At 41.2% G+C, this 17,239-nt stretch overlaps 1 protein-coding gene across 3 annotated transcripts in view; it reads left to right on the top strand.

Annotated features, from left to right (window-relative positions):
* The window catches only part of LOC129177034 (netrin-G1-like), a 120,673-nt gene that overhangs the window by 37,254 nt on the left and 66,180 nt on the right, over positions 1 to 17,239 (top strand). For all 3 annotated transcript variants that reach the window (XM_054767724.1, XM_054767725.1, XM_054767723.1), the window contains exon 3: positions 15,773 to 16,416. In XM_054767724.1, coding sequence (XP_054623699.1) covers positions 15,773 to 16,416 — 644 coding nt within the window. The remainder of the gene's footprint in view (positions 1 to 15,772; positions 16,417 to 17,239) is intronic.

The following is a 17,239-nucleotide window of genomic DNA, read 5'->3' as shown; positions in this document are numbered from 1 at the left end:
TTCTCGTAATGTTATAATTTTTTTCACAACCCAATTTTCCAAAAATTACATGTTTCTTAAATTAAATGTTTTCTTAAATTGAATACTACTACTACTTAAATTTTATACTACTAAAATTATGTTATTCTTCTTCATAATGTTACGACATTCTCATAAAAGTATGACTTCTTCTTGTTAGATGCCAACTTTTTTCTCGTAATATTTTGACTTTATTCTTGTAAAATGACAGCAGATCTTTCCATTTTTTTTTTTAAGTTTTCTTTTTTAAATTCTATTTTTAGAATGTGCCTCCGGACAATAAAGAAAAAACAGCTAACGGCTGCCAGTGTGCACTATGGACACCCCTGACCTAATGCAAAAACACCAGTCAAAGATCCTCTATATGACAGGAGAACATTCCTATTTTACGGAATCTGTTGCAAAAGTCACATGCAGTGAACTCATGGGCCAGTGTGATGTCATTCAGCGGTTGTATTTGACCCACAAGTCGGCAGTTGAATAACACCGCTGTATTGTAAGTAGCTGTCTTGAGGTACTTTGGCACTGCCTATTAATGACGAGGATGACCCTTTTCCTGGTTTCGGACTTTACTGTAAAGTCTAGTTCTAATGTAATTCTAATACATTTAGTGATATTTTGGCAGGACATTACCAGAATTATGTAAAAAAAAAAAAAAAAAAGAACTAGCTTTCATTTTTTTTGTACTTAAGGTAGCATGCCGGTCATCTCCACAGGGAAGTACACAGAAAGAGAACTGAACATGAGAAACCCCATGAATAATTCCACACTTCCAAGGGAGCATTGCTGTCCACAGTGTGTGTTTTCAGCCACATGGGAGACATTGTTCCTCCCCGGTAGTGTAAAACATTAAATAAAGAAGAAAAATACATATAATCTAAAATAGATAAGGCACATGTTAATACACAAGATTAATTTCCCTTACGATGGCTTTTTCTTACTGATTGCACAATATTTCTTTTATTTTCCTGAAAAAGGGAATTGATTTGCATCAATCAAATAGCATCAATTAATTTTGTAATGCTGAAAAAGAAAAACTTGGAAAAAAAAACATGTTTATTTGTCTCACGCTGAGTCAGTACTGAGAAAGATTAGTGTAGAAAGCAACTCCTTTAAAGGGAGATAAACTGTGTGCAGTGCAGTAGGTTATGTTCCGAGCCGACCAGCAAATGGCGAAAATCCGAGAGTAATTGATACAATCATAAAAAATGTCTACTTTTGACACGCAGCTCACTCTGCCCCCCTCCAAAAACCTCCTGCAAGCTTGACATTGATGTTCTCCTTCACAATAAAAGTGTAATTATCAGATCAGCTTCAACTCCAGAGCCTTCTTTTTCCCTCTTCCATTGCCATTGTTCACTAGCGATGGAAGCTAAAAGGCTAAATGCACAATACAGGTTTAAGTTCTAAATATGCCTCACACACTTTTAAAACAAATTTAAAGCATGTATTGGTACCTGGTCTTCAGGCTCGCACTACAACCAGGCTTACGTAGAACAGAATCGCGGCTAGAATCACGGAATTGGCCACTCACTACGCTCAATCTACGCTCTAAAAAATTATTCACGTTAAACTTAAAATCAATGGCTTTTTCTGCATTTAAATTTGTTTGTTACATGTACACATTTTAATCAGTTGATAAATTATCTTATTGAGCTGGTCTAAATAAAAATAATGACAACAGCCGCTTAACTCAGTCATAAATTGATTTGAGGATACATTTTTGCATCAACCTAAAATAAAAGTGTATTAAGTCAGTACAAATTAAAAAAGTGTCCTTTAAAAACTGAGTACAGGGGTCTTGCCCAGAGAGTCAGACTGTGCCTGGCACAAGAAAGGAGGGCAGCAGAGAAAGAAATTGGAGAAACGTCATTTTGCACAGAAGTTTATTGAACTTCAAAGCTTGGTGAGTACAATTTTGCCCCATTTTATCCACAACAGCTAATAACTCTGTCAACACACATGACAAGAAATTGTTTTTTCACCACAGTAAACTGTTTTTCTCTGCTCTCCGTTGTAATGTTTGACTTTTAGCGAGCTATGACTTTTAGCTAGCTAGCTAGTAATTAGACTGTAACATTGGTCTTGGTTTTACGGTGGGAGCTGAATACTGTATGTGTTGTGTTGCTAATTAGCACTGAATATCAGCAGCAACATTTTTAACTCTGCCAAGACAGGAGCATACACGTTTTGTTTCTTTTGAATTAAAAATGTTTGCAGTGTTGATGATGATTTGACCAGCAGAAACTGCATGGCTGGGCTGGCATATACATTCATGACTACAGACATTTAGGTTACTGACTATACATTCGGTTTAATATTGATGCATTTTGATGTTTGAGTCTTTGAATTATTTTTTGTTCAATTTTAATTGTTAATTGATCCATAGTTGAAGGACTGTCTGTGTAGAAGGGCAGTCTGAAAACATGGGCAAGGAAGTGAGGCAGTGTATCTTCAGTTCAACATTCTTTTTCTATTCACAGGACAATTCTGTAGAGAGAAGGAGAGAGGTCGCAAAAAATAGTTGTGTCGAACGGAAAGTTATGCTTGAAATGTATCTTTTCACAAAAAGCTGTTCTTCTCCCTTTTGTAGTCAGGAACTGATATTTTCCTGAAACTAGCCTATGTTCTACTGCTGATTACTAAAGAACGGAAAAAAATATAAACTTTTTTTCTGATAAAAGATGGGAGTCTAATCTTTCTTTTGATAGAACACAATATTTTGTGTGCTTTGAAAGATCACTCAAAATCGTCTAAAATGGCTGGTAGTGAACGGTTGTCTTTCGAAAAATGGCTGGGATTTGATTATAACTTGCGAAAACAAACAATTAAAAAAACATGGCGAATATTTACGTGGAGTAGCAAATGATTGAATATATAATAAACCAAAAGTGACGTTACTGTGAAACTCAATAATTACGCGTAATTACTTACACTTATATGTTTCTTTCGCTCTCCGTGCTTCCATCTTCTCAGCGGGTGTCGTAGCTCCGCTAATACCCTTTTGTTTCAAGTGTGGCCAGCACAAGTGTGGCACATGTTGAGATCTCAAGTACTGGTACCAAAGTTTATACCTGATCCAAATAAAACCAAGTACGAATAAAGCGACGGAAGAACAAAGAATCCAAAGAATGAACATATGATTTGCCATGACAACACAATGACCTTTCCCAAACAAAACTCATAATGAAAATAATAATAATAAACAGCCACTGCTTTATTTCAGCAAATGACATTTGGATGACAATATTCCCGACAGTCTTCCTTATTGTCCCGCTGCTGATATTGGACGACCTTGGAGGGCATGAGACTTTAGCTGCGACTGCTCGGCCAGTGCTCGGCATGCGAGGATCGCATAACAGCAATACGGAGCAGCTGGGCTCGTCAACGCTCGTGTGGCGGCAATGGAGATGTCTGCAATAGCAATCAGGGCCGATCATTAGCAGGATTATGTTAAATGTCAGTGGGTGTGGAATGAGGAAACGCATCTAATTTGCCGCCAGGCGAATGGCGATCACTTGAACAATCAAATATGGAATTAAATGAAAACTAATTATGATAATGGGGGAAAAAAAAGAGCTGAACTCACAGTGAATGAAAATAAATGCAACTTGACATAAATATTTCAATGCTCCTAACGAGCGTTAAAGGAAAGTGCAGTGGGCATGAGGATATAATGTTTTATTTTTTGTAATTCATACGTGGACATATTTTAAGCTGCTTTTAACGGTCGTCTCTATTACAGTGCATAATTTGATATATATTTTATGGTGTATATGATATATACTCAAGAATATGTGACATTTGCTCCAAGCTGTAATAGGATCTGCACCCTTGACCAACTGATTCATATTTCATGAACATAAGAAGAAGATAGCAGAGCGGTGTTTTTTTTGTTTATGTGCTGCTTAAAAGTGTAAAAAAGTATGAAAGCAAGGAATACAGCACTTTCAAAGATTGTTGCATGGCCATAGGACACATGCAACAAAGTTAAAATTGAGTGGAATGCAAAATGTGAATGCCCAATACGCATACCGACAATTTTTAAAATAAAATGTTTTAAAAGTTGCACATGTATCAAGAGTACTTTTGGTTCATTTTAGTTTGATTATACAGCAATTAACATCATTTTACACTTGTTTAATTGGATGTTACTTAAAAGATTACCTTGACACATACTATACTGTAGGTGATGGTGACAGTTTTTGACTCTGAAACAGACTCAGTAACTGTTAAACTCTTAATAAATATATTCAGAATGTTAATACTGTTACAATGTTACTTAAAACATTTATTTTACAAATAATTCACAAAGTGTTATCAAGCCACAGTTTGACTTTTCATTAATTTTTTTTAAAATTAATTATGGAATTATGGAGTGAAAGAATGAGACTGTACTGTACTGCAGTGGTCCCCAACCTTTTTTGACCCGCGGACTGGCTTGTGTTCCCACAAATCTCCCGCGGACCATTAAGCAATCTAATTTATCTTATTATGTATTGTGTAAAACTAAGACATGAATAACATCAAATGAAAAGCACAAAATGAATGCCGACCCCCCATCCACCAGTTCAAGTTTTTCCAGAGAGATGATTACATCGCTGTTTGACGTGTGTGGTCAAAGGCAGTGTGCTAGCATGAATTAATTTGAGACAAATGTGTACATTAGCACTCAATAAGTCATCAAAACTTACCTTTATGCATTCCCACATAGTATCAGCATTTGACACCAAATATGAGGTGAAAGAAAAATGCTAAAAATACAATCTGTCTGGCATGAGATAAAGTTAGCACACGCACAATGGACATGCGTCAAGTGAGACGGATGTAACAGAGAGAATCCGGCCACTTTTCAAAATAAAACATCCCAAAAAAATTAAAATAATGGAAATTATTGGCCCGGTACCAAGTGACTCACGGCCCGGTACCAGGCCGGGGACCACTGCTGTACTGTATTGTTACTGTGTATAACTTGTGCTTGTGCAGGAAGAAAATTAAAATGTGACAAATAAGGATAAATATACTGTAGAAAAATAAAAGGAATAACAAATTTAAAAAAAATAAGTAAAACAAGGACGAAATTATGACATTTATTATACATTGAATATTTTATTATTATTTTATTACATTTCATTCATTTGACAGGAGCCAATCATGAGCTATGTACAAACTCACAATGAGCTTATCAACTAATCTGAAATCGCAGGAGGTCATTACTCAATATAACAGTCTGACTCATGGTGTCATCTTAAATAGAAGGCTGAAATTATCACAGAGTAACGGAATATGCAAGACATACCAATTCAAGTTCAAAATAAAAAAAAACAACTATTTGAACTTGCATGCATTTCTCAGTTTCTTCCCAGCAGAGCAGTTCATTGGCCAGTGCAAAGATGGTGAGTCAGCAATGCGTAGGGTGCTGTGTTTTGAAACTCCCGAAACGATACGTTTTTAATGTGCAATATTGTACCAAAACCGTGGCAAAATTTTTGCAGGAATTTTTTTAAGTAAACCAAGTTATACCAAAACTGGGGCGTACGAAAACTGAGGTTTGACTGTACACATAATTACATATCCAAAGTGCATTTTAGAGTATTTATTAAGACATTTATAAAGGTGAGTAAATGAAGAGGAACATAACTACATGCATACAAATACTGCATATAGTAAAATTACTGATATTTTGACATCATGAAAACCGAGGTTTGACGACTGTTTTTTTCCCCCATAACTCCCATTTTTGGCGTATGGGTCCCCGGAAGCCTTTCATCAAATTTAAAATTCAATGAAAGCACCTCAGAATCTTTCAGTGGCATCAGATGCCATGAGGCATCAATGATGCCATCTGATTGTAAAATAATGCAGCACCGCTTTATGATCTACAGTTAACTCTGATGATGGTCCACGGAAAAGATGTCTTTAAAAGGTGAAGTTGTATTTTCATAGAAGAAATATTCTCCACTGACTCCTTCCTCCCCCTGCTGTGGCTGCCATGACCGCAGGTGAAGGATCAAGCTGAGGGGGCTTATTGTTTTCCAATAGGCAGCCCCCGGCTGAAGCCTCGAGGCTGAAATGACCACAGTAGCTATCGATTGTCCGAAAGGCGATGGTTTTGTTGTTAAATAACCACCGCAGGAAATCCCATGAAAGGTCCTGACCTTCTTCTCTTTGCCTTGCCATCAGTGGCACTGGCCAGGCGGAAAGACACCCTCCTGGCTCATGTGTCACTGAAGCATTAGATTGGGGACATGCCTCTGCATTGAGTGTTATTAATGACGGAGGGACTTGTATGAACAGGATGATGGTGAAATAGAGTCCAGAGGCTGATTATAGAATTTATCACCCCACTTCTTCTGATTGTCCACCTTATTTACTTATTTGCTCCTCGCAGAACAACAGGGGAATTGCTGGTCATTAGTCACCGACGCTTCAGTCAACAAGTGGAAAAGGACGCTGGGGAAATCACACGTGTTCTCTCAATGGTGGTCTCGCTCTCCACGGAACAGCGGGGTCCATGCATACATCCCATGCTCCTCAAGCAGGAAGATAACGAGCACTGGCACACATCACTGCTAAATATTCAACACGAGTACAATTTATCATCCCAGCGGATGAAGCCATGAGGCCGACATCTCTGTTTTCCAGCTACGCAATATGTGCCCTGCGATTGGCTGGCAACCAGTCCAGGGTGTACCCCGCCTCTCGCCCGAAGTTAGCTGGGATAGGCTCCCACGACCCACGACCCTAGTGAGGATAACCGGCATAGAAGATTGATGGATGGGTTTATTTGGTCTAAAAATGCTGACAGTAAGAATGTTTAGCATCAATTTGTGGGATAAGCGTTTCAGCACGTACCTGCATTGTTTTTTGACTTGGTTAAATAAAAAAGTTTCCTTGTTCAGTCATATTTTTTCATCATACATTTCTTAAAAGTGATGTGAAAATCTCTTCTCATTCTGATGGACATAATCTTGTGAGTTGGGTGTCTCATGATGCCCCTAACTAATCATGATCTAATAATTAATTTTTGGAGAACCGTGATACAGTGAAGCCGCAAAATTCTGGCCAGGGATATATACAGATACTGTCCAACATTTCATTATTGATACCGATATCAACCGATACCGATACTGACAGCGGCTCTTCCCTCAAACTAATGTCAGGTCATCTTGTGTAATGAATGAACACATTATGCTTCTTCCGATATGAACTGATATCTCATTTTTATGCCGATAACTACAATGTCAAAACACCAACAAGGCAGCTGGTCCTGATGGTGTGACACCAGCTACAATCAGGAACTGTGCTAACGAACTTACTGCTATTCTCAGTTACATCTTCAACTGGTCTCTTCACAGTGCTACTGTGCCTACATGTTTTAAATCAGCTATGATCATCTCAGTGCCCAAAAAACCCAACATCACCTGTCTCAACGACTATAGGCCTGTCGCTCTCACTTCCGTTGTCAAGAAAGTATTTGAACGTCTAGTCTGCAGGCTCCTGTCACACATCACATTAGACCCTCACCAATTTGCCTACAGGGCAAACAGGGGAGTTGATAACGCTGTTTCACTCTGCACTCACTTCATTCTGCAACACCTTGACTGTAAGTCCACCTATGCCCGTGTCCTATTCATTGATTTTAGCTCAGCCTTTAATACCATCCTGCCTATCAGACTGTATAATACTCTCCTGTCCATGGGTGTCAACCCCCCACTCTGTAACTGGCTGCTCAACTTCCTGTCTAACAGAACACAGTGTGTTAAAATCTAAAACAATATTTCATCAACCAAAGTCCTGAACACCGGCGCGCCACAAGGTTGTGTGTTATCACCCCTGTTATTCTCCCTATACACCAACAACTGCATATCCAATTCTCCATCTGTCAAACTCCTAAAATTTGCAGACAACACCACAGTTATAGGCCTCATATGCGACGAGGATGAAACATCATCGCGTTGATGTCAAACACCTAGTACAGTGGTGTGCAGCCAGCAACCTTACACTCAACATATCAAAAACCAAATAACTCATAGTGGACTTCAGGAAAAAGGCAGGCCAGCACATCCCCATCTGCATTAATGATCACGTAGTGGAGCGAGTTGACTTCTATCATTTTTTAGGCACCACCATCCATCAGTCCCTGTCATGGAACCTTAACACCAGTCTCATCATTTCAAAAGCTAACCAAAGATTACACTTTCTCCGACAGCTGTGGAAATTTGGGGTCAGTCAACACTTACTGGACTCCACCACCGACCTACTACCTCTTCTGCTTATTTTGCACGCTGTTACTCCAGCAGCCCTGTACAACCATGCACTTTTACCATTGCACTTTTTCAATGTTCGTACGCTGTTATTCCTGTCTTCTATGTGCTGTTTTTGACCTCTCCTTAGTTTTGTCTCTCGAGTTGTATTGTCGTGATTGTATTGTCAAACTGTGAGCACACCGAATAAATTCCGAGCAACTGTATACCTATACTGTTGATATGGCTAATAAACTTGAACTTGAACATCAGTCGGCAGATATTTTTGCACCACATGTGCACCACCACATGGCTTTTTAAACCCCATAAGTTGAAATGACTTGAAATTTTACACACAACTCTACAAAACACCCACTGTAACTTTGGGGTGTTTATTTGAATCGCCAAAAAATTTGGTATGTGCCTTTTGGGCACTGAGAAGCACATGTGTGTCAAATTTGAGCAATATTGGCCGGAAAAACATTGCTGCCATCAAGCAAAAGCAATTTCAGTCGTCCCTGACCACGTTGCGTTATCACGTTTTTCCAGAAATATATTAATAAATAAGTGCTGTTGGTGGTTGACAACGGCCTATTAATAGTCTAAAAATATGCATATGTAAGCAAATTGTACGTATTTTTTGCCTAAATTAAGCACTTTCAAGTAGGGATGAGCTGGATAATGCATAATACATTTTGGGGGGGGGGGAAATTATAGCCATCTAATTTATCTTATTTTCTTATGTATTGTGTAAAACTAAGACATGAATTACATCAAATTATATCAAAGTACCAAATGACCCACGGCCCGGTACCGAGCCGCGGGTCACTGCGTTAATTTAAAGGAACAAAAGAGAATGGGCATGACTAAAACTTGTCTTTTCCAGTTTACATGTCAGTGTGATTTAAACAAGAATAGCAACCAAAAAATGACATGCAGTTCGCAGGTAAGTGGTACTATTTGAGCGATCTTTAGAACAGGCTGGCAGGCAACTCATATGGTCCTTGGGGACCACCTGGTACCCGCCGGCACCGTGTTGGTGACCCGATTTAGACCACACATACATGCATAATAAAGACGTTAATGTGATGTTCGGAGTGTCCGTGAATGCATCTCGTGGTCTGTCTAGTGACAACGAGGAAGTGTCTGTTCGATGGCGAATAGACCTGAGACGGTTATTTATTTAGTTTAAAGTTGGAAATACATACAGGATATGGTGTTTGAATTGCACTGCTGTTGATGTGTTCAGGTCAGAATAAAGTTATAAAGGAGCGACACACTCAGTGGGGAGCTACACTGTGCTGCTGTCTGTCGTCATAACAGAGAGCCGTGGCTTGCCATTATGCGCATGCGTTAATTACACTAAAACATGTAATGTAATTAGTGAAAAAAATTAGTTACCCATTAATAGCCGTTAATGTACCAATTTAAGCCCCACACATTTCCGGTTAAACCACGGCCACTTCTGGTTTAAACCACCTCAGAAATTACTGTACACAACAGGAAGTAAAAAACGAACAAGAAAAATAAACTCTCCTATTGCTACTATATTGAGTAATAGGACTGTAGGGTGTTATTTCATGTCTAGAGGGCTCTAATAGTGTATTAAGAAGGTTGCAAACAGCTTTCTATGCTCGAACTACCAAAATACTTGATTTATAAATAAGGAATCCTAATTTGTGTAACTAATTAACCACATTAAACGAGAAATGACACTATTTGTCGACCAGTCCAGGGTGTACCCCACCCCTCGCCCGAAGTCAGCTGTGGTAGGCTCCAGCATACCCCCACGACCCTAATGAGGATAGGCGGCATAGAAAATGGATAGATGGATGATACTATTTGTCCATAAGTTATCGAGCATTTGTCTAATAATGATCAAACTTGGAAACCCAACGCTGTAAGGTCTTCTTTTTACATTCTGCGGCTCCATCTCGGCAGTATAACCCTTATTAGCTTCCTAATTGGATTATACAACATGCCTGTGAGTCAGCTCAGCGGGCCTGGCGACCCACAATCTCCACATGTTGCTCTACCTCATTGCATGGAGCAAGTGGCTGATAATGGGCCCAGAGGAAATAAAAATGAACTGAGAGATCTGTATCTAAAAAAAAAAATAATAAAACATGTATCCAGGCTCCTTTGAGGAAGATAAAGCATCAAATAAAAATGAATTTCGAGCACTCACACAGAGACAAAAGCAGCAAGTGGTCCTCCAACATAAAACATAATGGCGAGCAGCTTATCAGTATTCGTTCCCACCATCCTCGCGCCGAGTGTCAATCTCGCTAAAGGAAAGCGCCGCCTAGCCGGGTGGAGATAAGCCGGGTAGCGTTGCACCAATCATTGTTCTCACCTTTAGATAATTCTGCGTGTAGGGTGTCAGATGATTGCTGATTATCGAGCCGCTTTACAGTTGATCTGAATCTCATCAGCACTTAACCTCATTGTTCCAGGGCCAGGGGTGAGCGGAATGTCAATTGAGGAGCGCCTTCTGATGTCGGGCTGTGTTTCAGCACACACACACACGCACGCACACACACACACACACACACACACACGCACACACAACATTCCGAATACTCCATCCTTCTTGCAAAACCAATACATGAAGAAGCTACACTCTCTCCTCTCTCGCTACAAACATGTTCACAGACACATGCAGGGTGGGTGCCTTTCGTACAGAGCAGACCTGGGGCCATGAAAAATGCATGTGTGCCCCCCCCCTTGTGTTTTTTATAAGGAAAACTCATTTGGATTCTATTCCCATCTCAGCTCCAATACAACACAGGAATATCAATTACAGCAGCAATTTGTGTGGCAGTGATACCGGCAGGGATGATGCTAGTGGAGAGCATGGGATCCACACAGCGACGTCTTAACAAGCAGTATCCACTTTCTAAAGTACACATGCACATGAATGTGCTAGAAATTGGTGAAGTGCTATTGGTGAATGGTGGTGGAAAGAGTATCAAAGTCAATACATATACAAAGTACATACGTATATATATATATATATATACTGTATATACTGCTCAAAAAAATTAAAGGAACACTTCGAAAACACATCAGATCTAAACTGGGGGAAAAATGATCTCGAATATCTTTCCTGATAATAAGTGGGTGATGTATTAGTAACAAAATGATGCCACATCATTTGATAGAAATGAAAATGATCACCCTATAGAGGGGGGAAAACAAAGACACCCCAAAAATGAAAGTGAAAAAATGATGCAGCACACTGGTCCATTTTGCCAAAATGTCATTGTAGCAACACAAAATGATTCTCAGTAGTTTGTGTGGCCCCCACGTGCTTGTACGCATGCCTGACAACGTCGGGACATGCTCCTAATGAGACTACGGATGGTGTCCTGGGGGATCTCCTGAGTCGGTCCCGCAGCCGGCCATAGTAGTCCATGCTAGCCTCACCCTCCACCTCCGGCTCGTTAGGAGGTCCAAACACCAGGTCGACAGGGGTGCAATGCTCTCGGCCGAACATGGGGGCTGCCGGGGTGCACTTTATGGACTCTTGGGACTGCTGTCCGGTATGCCCACAGGACCAGGAGCAGGTCCCAGTCGTGTTACTGGCGGCTGGTCAAGATGGCAAGCTGGGTGGCCAGGGTGCAGTTGAAGCGTTCCACCAGCCAATCGCTCTGAGGCTGCAGCGGTGTTGTGCGGGTCTTCTTGATCCCGAGTCGCATGCAGACCTCGCTAAAGACCTGGGCCTTAAAGTTCTGCCCCTGGTCACTGTACAGTTCCTCGGGTGCACCGAACCGGCGGAATATCTTGTTCACTAGGTACTCAGCGGTGTGGTAGCGCTCTGGTCAGGGACGGTGTAGGCGTCAGGCCACTTGGTAAAATAGTCCATTACCACTAAAACATAGCGGTTACCTCACTATGTGGCTGGGAAGGGGCCTAGGATGTCGACGGCCACACGCTACATGGGTGCCCCCACCTGGTATTGCTGCAAGGGGGCATGTGAGCATTGGGACGGGCCCTTCTGTGCTGTGCGCAGCGGTGCACATGGAACTCTACCATTGTAGCAGGGCAGCTTCATTGCTCCTCTCTGCCTCAGCATCTCCATGGTTGCTGTTGGGCCCTGCAACCTGCTCTCCATGATGTGTTCCTGATGGGAGCTGCTTGGCGCTTCTTCAGGGTGCCCCTGGTGGCAGAACCGGGTCATGCTGCGGGTTGCTTCCACACAGCACTCTTGGCGGCGGGGGTTGCTTGTCACCTCTTCAAGGCGGCCCCTGTGGCAGGAAAGGGTCATGCTGTGGGCTGCTTCCCCACAGTGTTCTTGGCGGGAGGGGTTGCTTGTTGCCTCATCAAGGCGCCCATGTTGGCTCCTCGCATTGCCCCATCGGGGCCATTTGGCCTCTTTAGCTCCTTCCTCTGCCTTGAGCCTTCTTCCTCCTCCTCCATACAGTATGCCAGCGCAAGATGAATTCCTCGATCTCTTTAATTGTGGTTGCTATCCTGCTATTACACTCCTGACACCACGAGTCAGTGAGAAAGAGATGGTGCTTAATTTCTTTAAGCAGAGTATGAACAGAGCTCACATTCAGCTTATCAAACCTATTGGAAATCGCAGAAGGTCATCACTGAACACAACAGTCTCAGTCACAGCGTCAGAAAGAAAAATGAAAAACATCACACAGCAGCGCAGCAGATATATACAAAAACAGACAAGGCACTACTGCTATTTGTGCAGAACAATAACTAACAACTATGTAGCTCAAACATGTAACTTTAACAGCCATTTGCACAAAACAGTACCGCAAAGCACGCTGGGAAGCAGGAAGTTCTCCCAGCGACGCTACATTATCTTTGCTAACGTTAGCAAGGATGCTAACACTGTGGTCGTCAAGCTACACAGGCGGAGTGCAAGTGGCTTGGCCTTATCACCAAAAAGCCAACAGCTAGGACCTCATACAGGGGGTCGTCACAAGGATTCACAAACTGTATGGAAATGAAACGGCGGCGAAGTTGTACCAGCTGGCCAAATCTATGTTTATTGCACTGGAGACCACTGGACAGCAGTAAGTAGGGCCATATAATTTCTGCGTTAACGGGATCTCGCGGCTATTGACATATTTAAAAAACGTTTGTGTGGCAGAGTGCTCATTCATCGCGGCATGTCAGGACCCTCCTCAAGTAAGTTTGCACACACTCTTCACCAAGCGTGAGCTAACGTACAGCAATAGCCGGTTGACTGAACTTCTAACACATGCCACGGAAACTATCTTGCGGGGGTAGCGTGTCAAAACGGGTTTAATACGGCATTTGAAGAACAAACAATTGACAGAGAATGGTGAGTGAGGCTCACAGTGTGATCATCATTCAAACAGCAACTAACGTAGCCATGTGGCTAACACTCATGTCTGTGCGTGACAATCAAAAGGCTAAGCTAATAACCCGAAAAATAATTGAATTCATCGGACAAGATCACTAGCCTTTCTCAGCAGTGGGAGACACCGAATTCGTCGAGTGCTTTCTCATGTACCTGGAAGTTCCACCAACGTACTCTCACATCCAAAGTCTCCTTAAAGAAGGGGTCTCATCCTCTGGAAGTTTCAGCAGTGATATATGTTGTAGGAATGTTAGAAAACCCATATTTTAGCAATGAAAGTGAGTGTGCGTGCTCAGTAGGAGTGTCTGTGCGGACGTCCTTAAAAATGCATTTTTTCTTATGATATCTGGTGTATTTTCATTCGTATACATGTTTGTTAGGTAGATTACTTCTTCATCTTCACTTTCGTATCGGATTTATATTGAGTGTTGAATGACATCAAGTCAATTTGTGCTTGGAAAATTAAGTACAACTTAAAGCTTTTCAAACTCATGGACCGGAACTATGGAAGAAGATAAAAGTATATGGAATATTATATATATATACATATATATATATATATATATATACGGTCAAACCTGTCTTAGCGCCCACCTTTATAGAACGGCCACCTGCCTACAGCGGCCACTGAAAAATCCCCCGCAGAAATTTACGTGTTATAGACCCTCTGTATAGCGGTTGCCTGTCTAACGCGGCACGAAAAAGTTTCGTTTTTTAATCAATGAAGCTGTCGTGTGTAGACTTTAATTACTGAGTCGTAGCTCAGTCACAATCATTCACAAGATCCACACAAACTGTCAGTTGTTCCACATAAAAAAAGCCGTCTTCTTTGGAGCTTGTTGCAGACATTGACACCGTTTATTTCCTGGTGTGAGATAAGCCTAGTAGTTCTTTACAACTTGTATCCGCAGTCCCACAGTGCCCTCTACTGGTCAACATGTAACAGTATAATTATATGTATCTGCAAACACAAGCTTCTAATCACAGACATGTTAATATGTGCGCGCACAATTTCAAAATGGCCACCAACCTGTCTATAACGGCCACCTGTCTATAGCAGCCACTTCTGCCGTTTCCCTTTAGTGGCCGCTATAGACAGGTTTGACTGTATATATATATATACTGTATACTTTAATATCTATCTGCAGACAAAATTTCATTAAAATTGATTTGTCCGAAATATGCCCGGAAGTACTACATGTTGGCATTATTTTCCGGTATAAAATCTGCGATAACTTCTTTAATATTTGGGTTAGAAAAGTGAATAAGGTATCAAATTAAAGTTCAAGTCATGCTTTATCAGATAATTAATCACAGACTTCATTTTACAAACTTCAAAATTTTGTAACATTGCTATATAGTCTCTTTAAAAAGTAAGTCAAATATGTTTTTCTCTAAATGAAGGTGATTTTATGGTTCCCTTTTTCATGTCATATAGCCAGTAGCAGGGGTGCCGCCAGGAATTCCGGGTCCCAATGAAAAAAATCATGTTGCCCCCTCCTCCAAATTAATTAATTAAATAATTACCTATTGTTTGGGTCCCCTGCCAGTTAAGGGACCTTGGAATTGTCCTGACCTTTCCCCTTTATATGGCACCCCTGTCCAAAAAAAATTATAATTAATCCACGTGATCGGTATCGTTATTGGGCGATTTCAAACCTGGACGATCATAAAACCCAGATTGTATATATATTAAATATATATATATATATATATATATATATATATATATATATATATATATATATATAAAATAATAATCACCATCGGACATCTCTAAGATACAGCAACTGTGTCTATCGTCAAACATGGTGGTGGAAGCATTATGGTCTGGGGCTGCATGAGTGCTGCCAGCACCGTAGAGCTGTGGTTCATGGAGGAGGAAACGTGAATTTCAATATGTACTGCGACATTCTGTCTGTGGCTATACTGTATATGTAATAATACATGTAATAATAACAATAGTTAAAGAAGAAGTGCTATTAGATAACTGTTGTGGGACACCATTGTTGTTTTGGCTGTGGCAGTTTAAAAAAAAACCCATCAATTTTCTGATTTGCTTTGGAATGTTTTCAGGCTCCAAAATGACAAAACAAGATCCTTTAAAAAATCTCATAGTGTGGACTTATATGTATACACTTTTTGATTGTATTTGCAGGAGAACCCCTACATGTGCAACAACGAGTGCGATGCCAGCACAGAGGAACTGGCTCATCCCCCTGAGCTGATGTTTGACTTTGAGGGCCGCAACCCCACTACTTTCTGGCAGTCCACCTCGTGGAAGAAATACCCAAAGCCCCTGCAAGTCAACATCACGCTGTCGTGGAACAAGACCATCGAGCTGACCGATGACATCGTTCTGACCTTCGAATCGGGCCGACCGGAGCAGATGGTCCTGGAGAAGTCACTGGACTATGGCCGGACGTGGACCCCCTATCAGTTCTACGCCACCGACTGCTTGGACGGCTTCACCATGGAACCTAAGACAGTGGGCGATCTCACCCAGCGCACACTGCTGGACATCATCTGTACCGAAGACTACTCCCGAGGCTACGTCTGGAAGAACGACAAGACAGTACGCTTTGAGATTAAGGACCGTTTTGCCCTGTTCGCCGGTCCCCGTCTGCACAACATGGCCTCCTTGTACGGCCAGCTGGATACCACCAAGAATCTGAGGGACTTCTTCACCATCACCGACCTAAAGATTAAGCTGCTGAAGCCAGCCACTGGAGCCACCATGGTGGATGAGAACAACCTGTCCAGATACTTCTATGCTATCTCCGACATCAAAGTGCAGGGAAGGTAAGACTCACACACCTTTCAACTTCTTTCTGAACTAAAGGAAGAAACATCAATTTTGTTTGACTGCTGGTGCTTAGAACTTTGCTATATGTGAAAGAATGAGTTTATTCCAGTTCAAAAGATTTGGAAAAAAAACACCACCAAAACTAACCAAGACTCAAGTAAGGTTTACAATTTCATATTAAAAGGAGTAGATACAAACAATTGCAATGCCAGCGCTGCAGAGAATGGTCAACCCACCAGCCAAGGTCTAGCGAGGTCCACTCAGTCTCTAAAGTGAAACCGAGTTCCTCTTCCTCATGAGCCTTCTGTGGAGGCGGTCCCAATGATCAGGAAACTGCCTGTTAACTGTTTATTGGTGCATTGGTGTGATTTGGCCTCAACCAGTATCGGCCTACTGGCTGAGCATCTACGGACACACATAATGAAACTGTGTATGTGTGTGAGACATAATTACAAAGAACAGGGTGCTTTTGTTCCAAGTGAAAGGTCTTGTTAGCAAGTGTTGTCTGTCATGAACAAGCGCAAAAATGTTACGTTACTTATCTGTGACAAAGTGAATGGGTTTAGAACTCATCACTTGTCCCAATATTCACAATGCACAGAATTTATACCAGTACTGGTTTCATTTAAACCAAACTCAACAGCTGTTTAGTTTTAGTTGGATTTATTAGGAACAGGTGTAAAGAGTTCATTATCTTACCTGTGGATGCTTACCGATGGAGTGCGGTTCACCTGCAGGAATGTTTGGGGAGGAGCCGCCAGGTGTTACTTTTTTTTATAGGGTAGATGATGTCATCACTCATCGATACTGTCGTAACAG

This window comes from Dunckerocampus dactyliophorus, chromosome 2 (assembly GCF_027744805.1).
Source record: "Dunckerocampus dactyliophorus isolate RoL2022-P2 chromosome 2, RoL_Ddac_1.1, whole genome shotgun sequence".
In the NCBI taxonomy this organism is placed as follows: domain Eukaryota; kingdom Metazoa; phylum Chordata; class Actinopteri; order Syngnathiformes; family Syngnathidae; genus Dunckerocampus; species Dunckerocampus dactyliophorus.
This window is presented reverse-complemented; position numbering and strand designations above follow the sequence as displayed.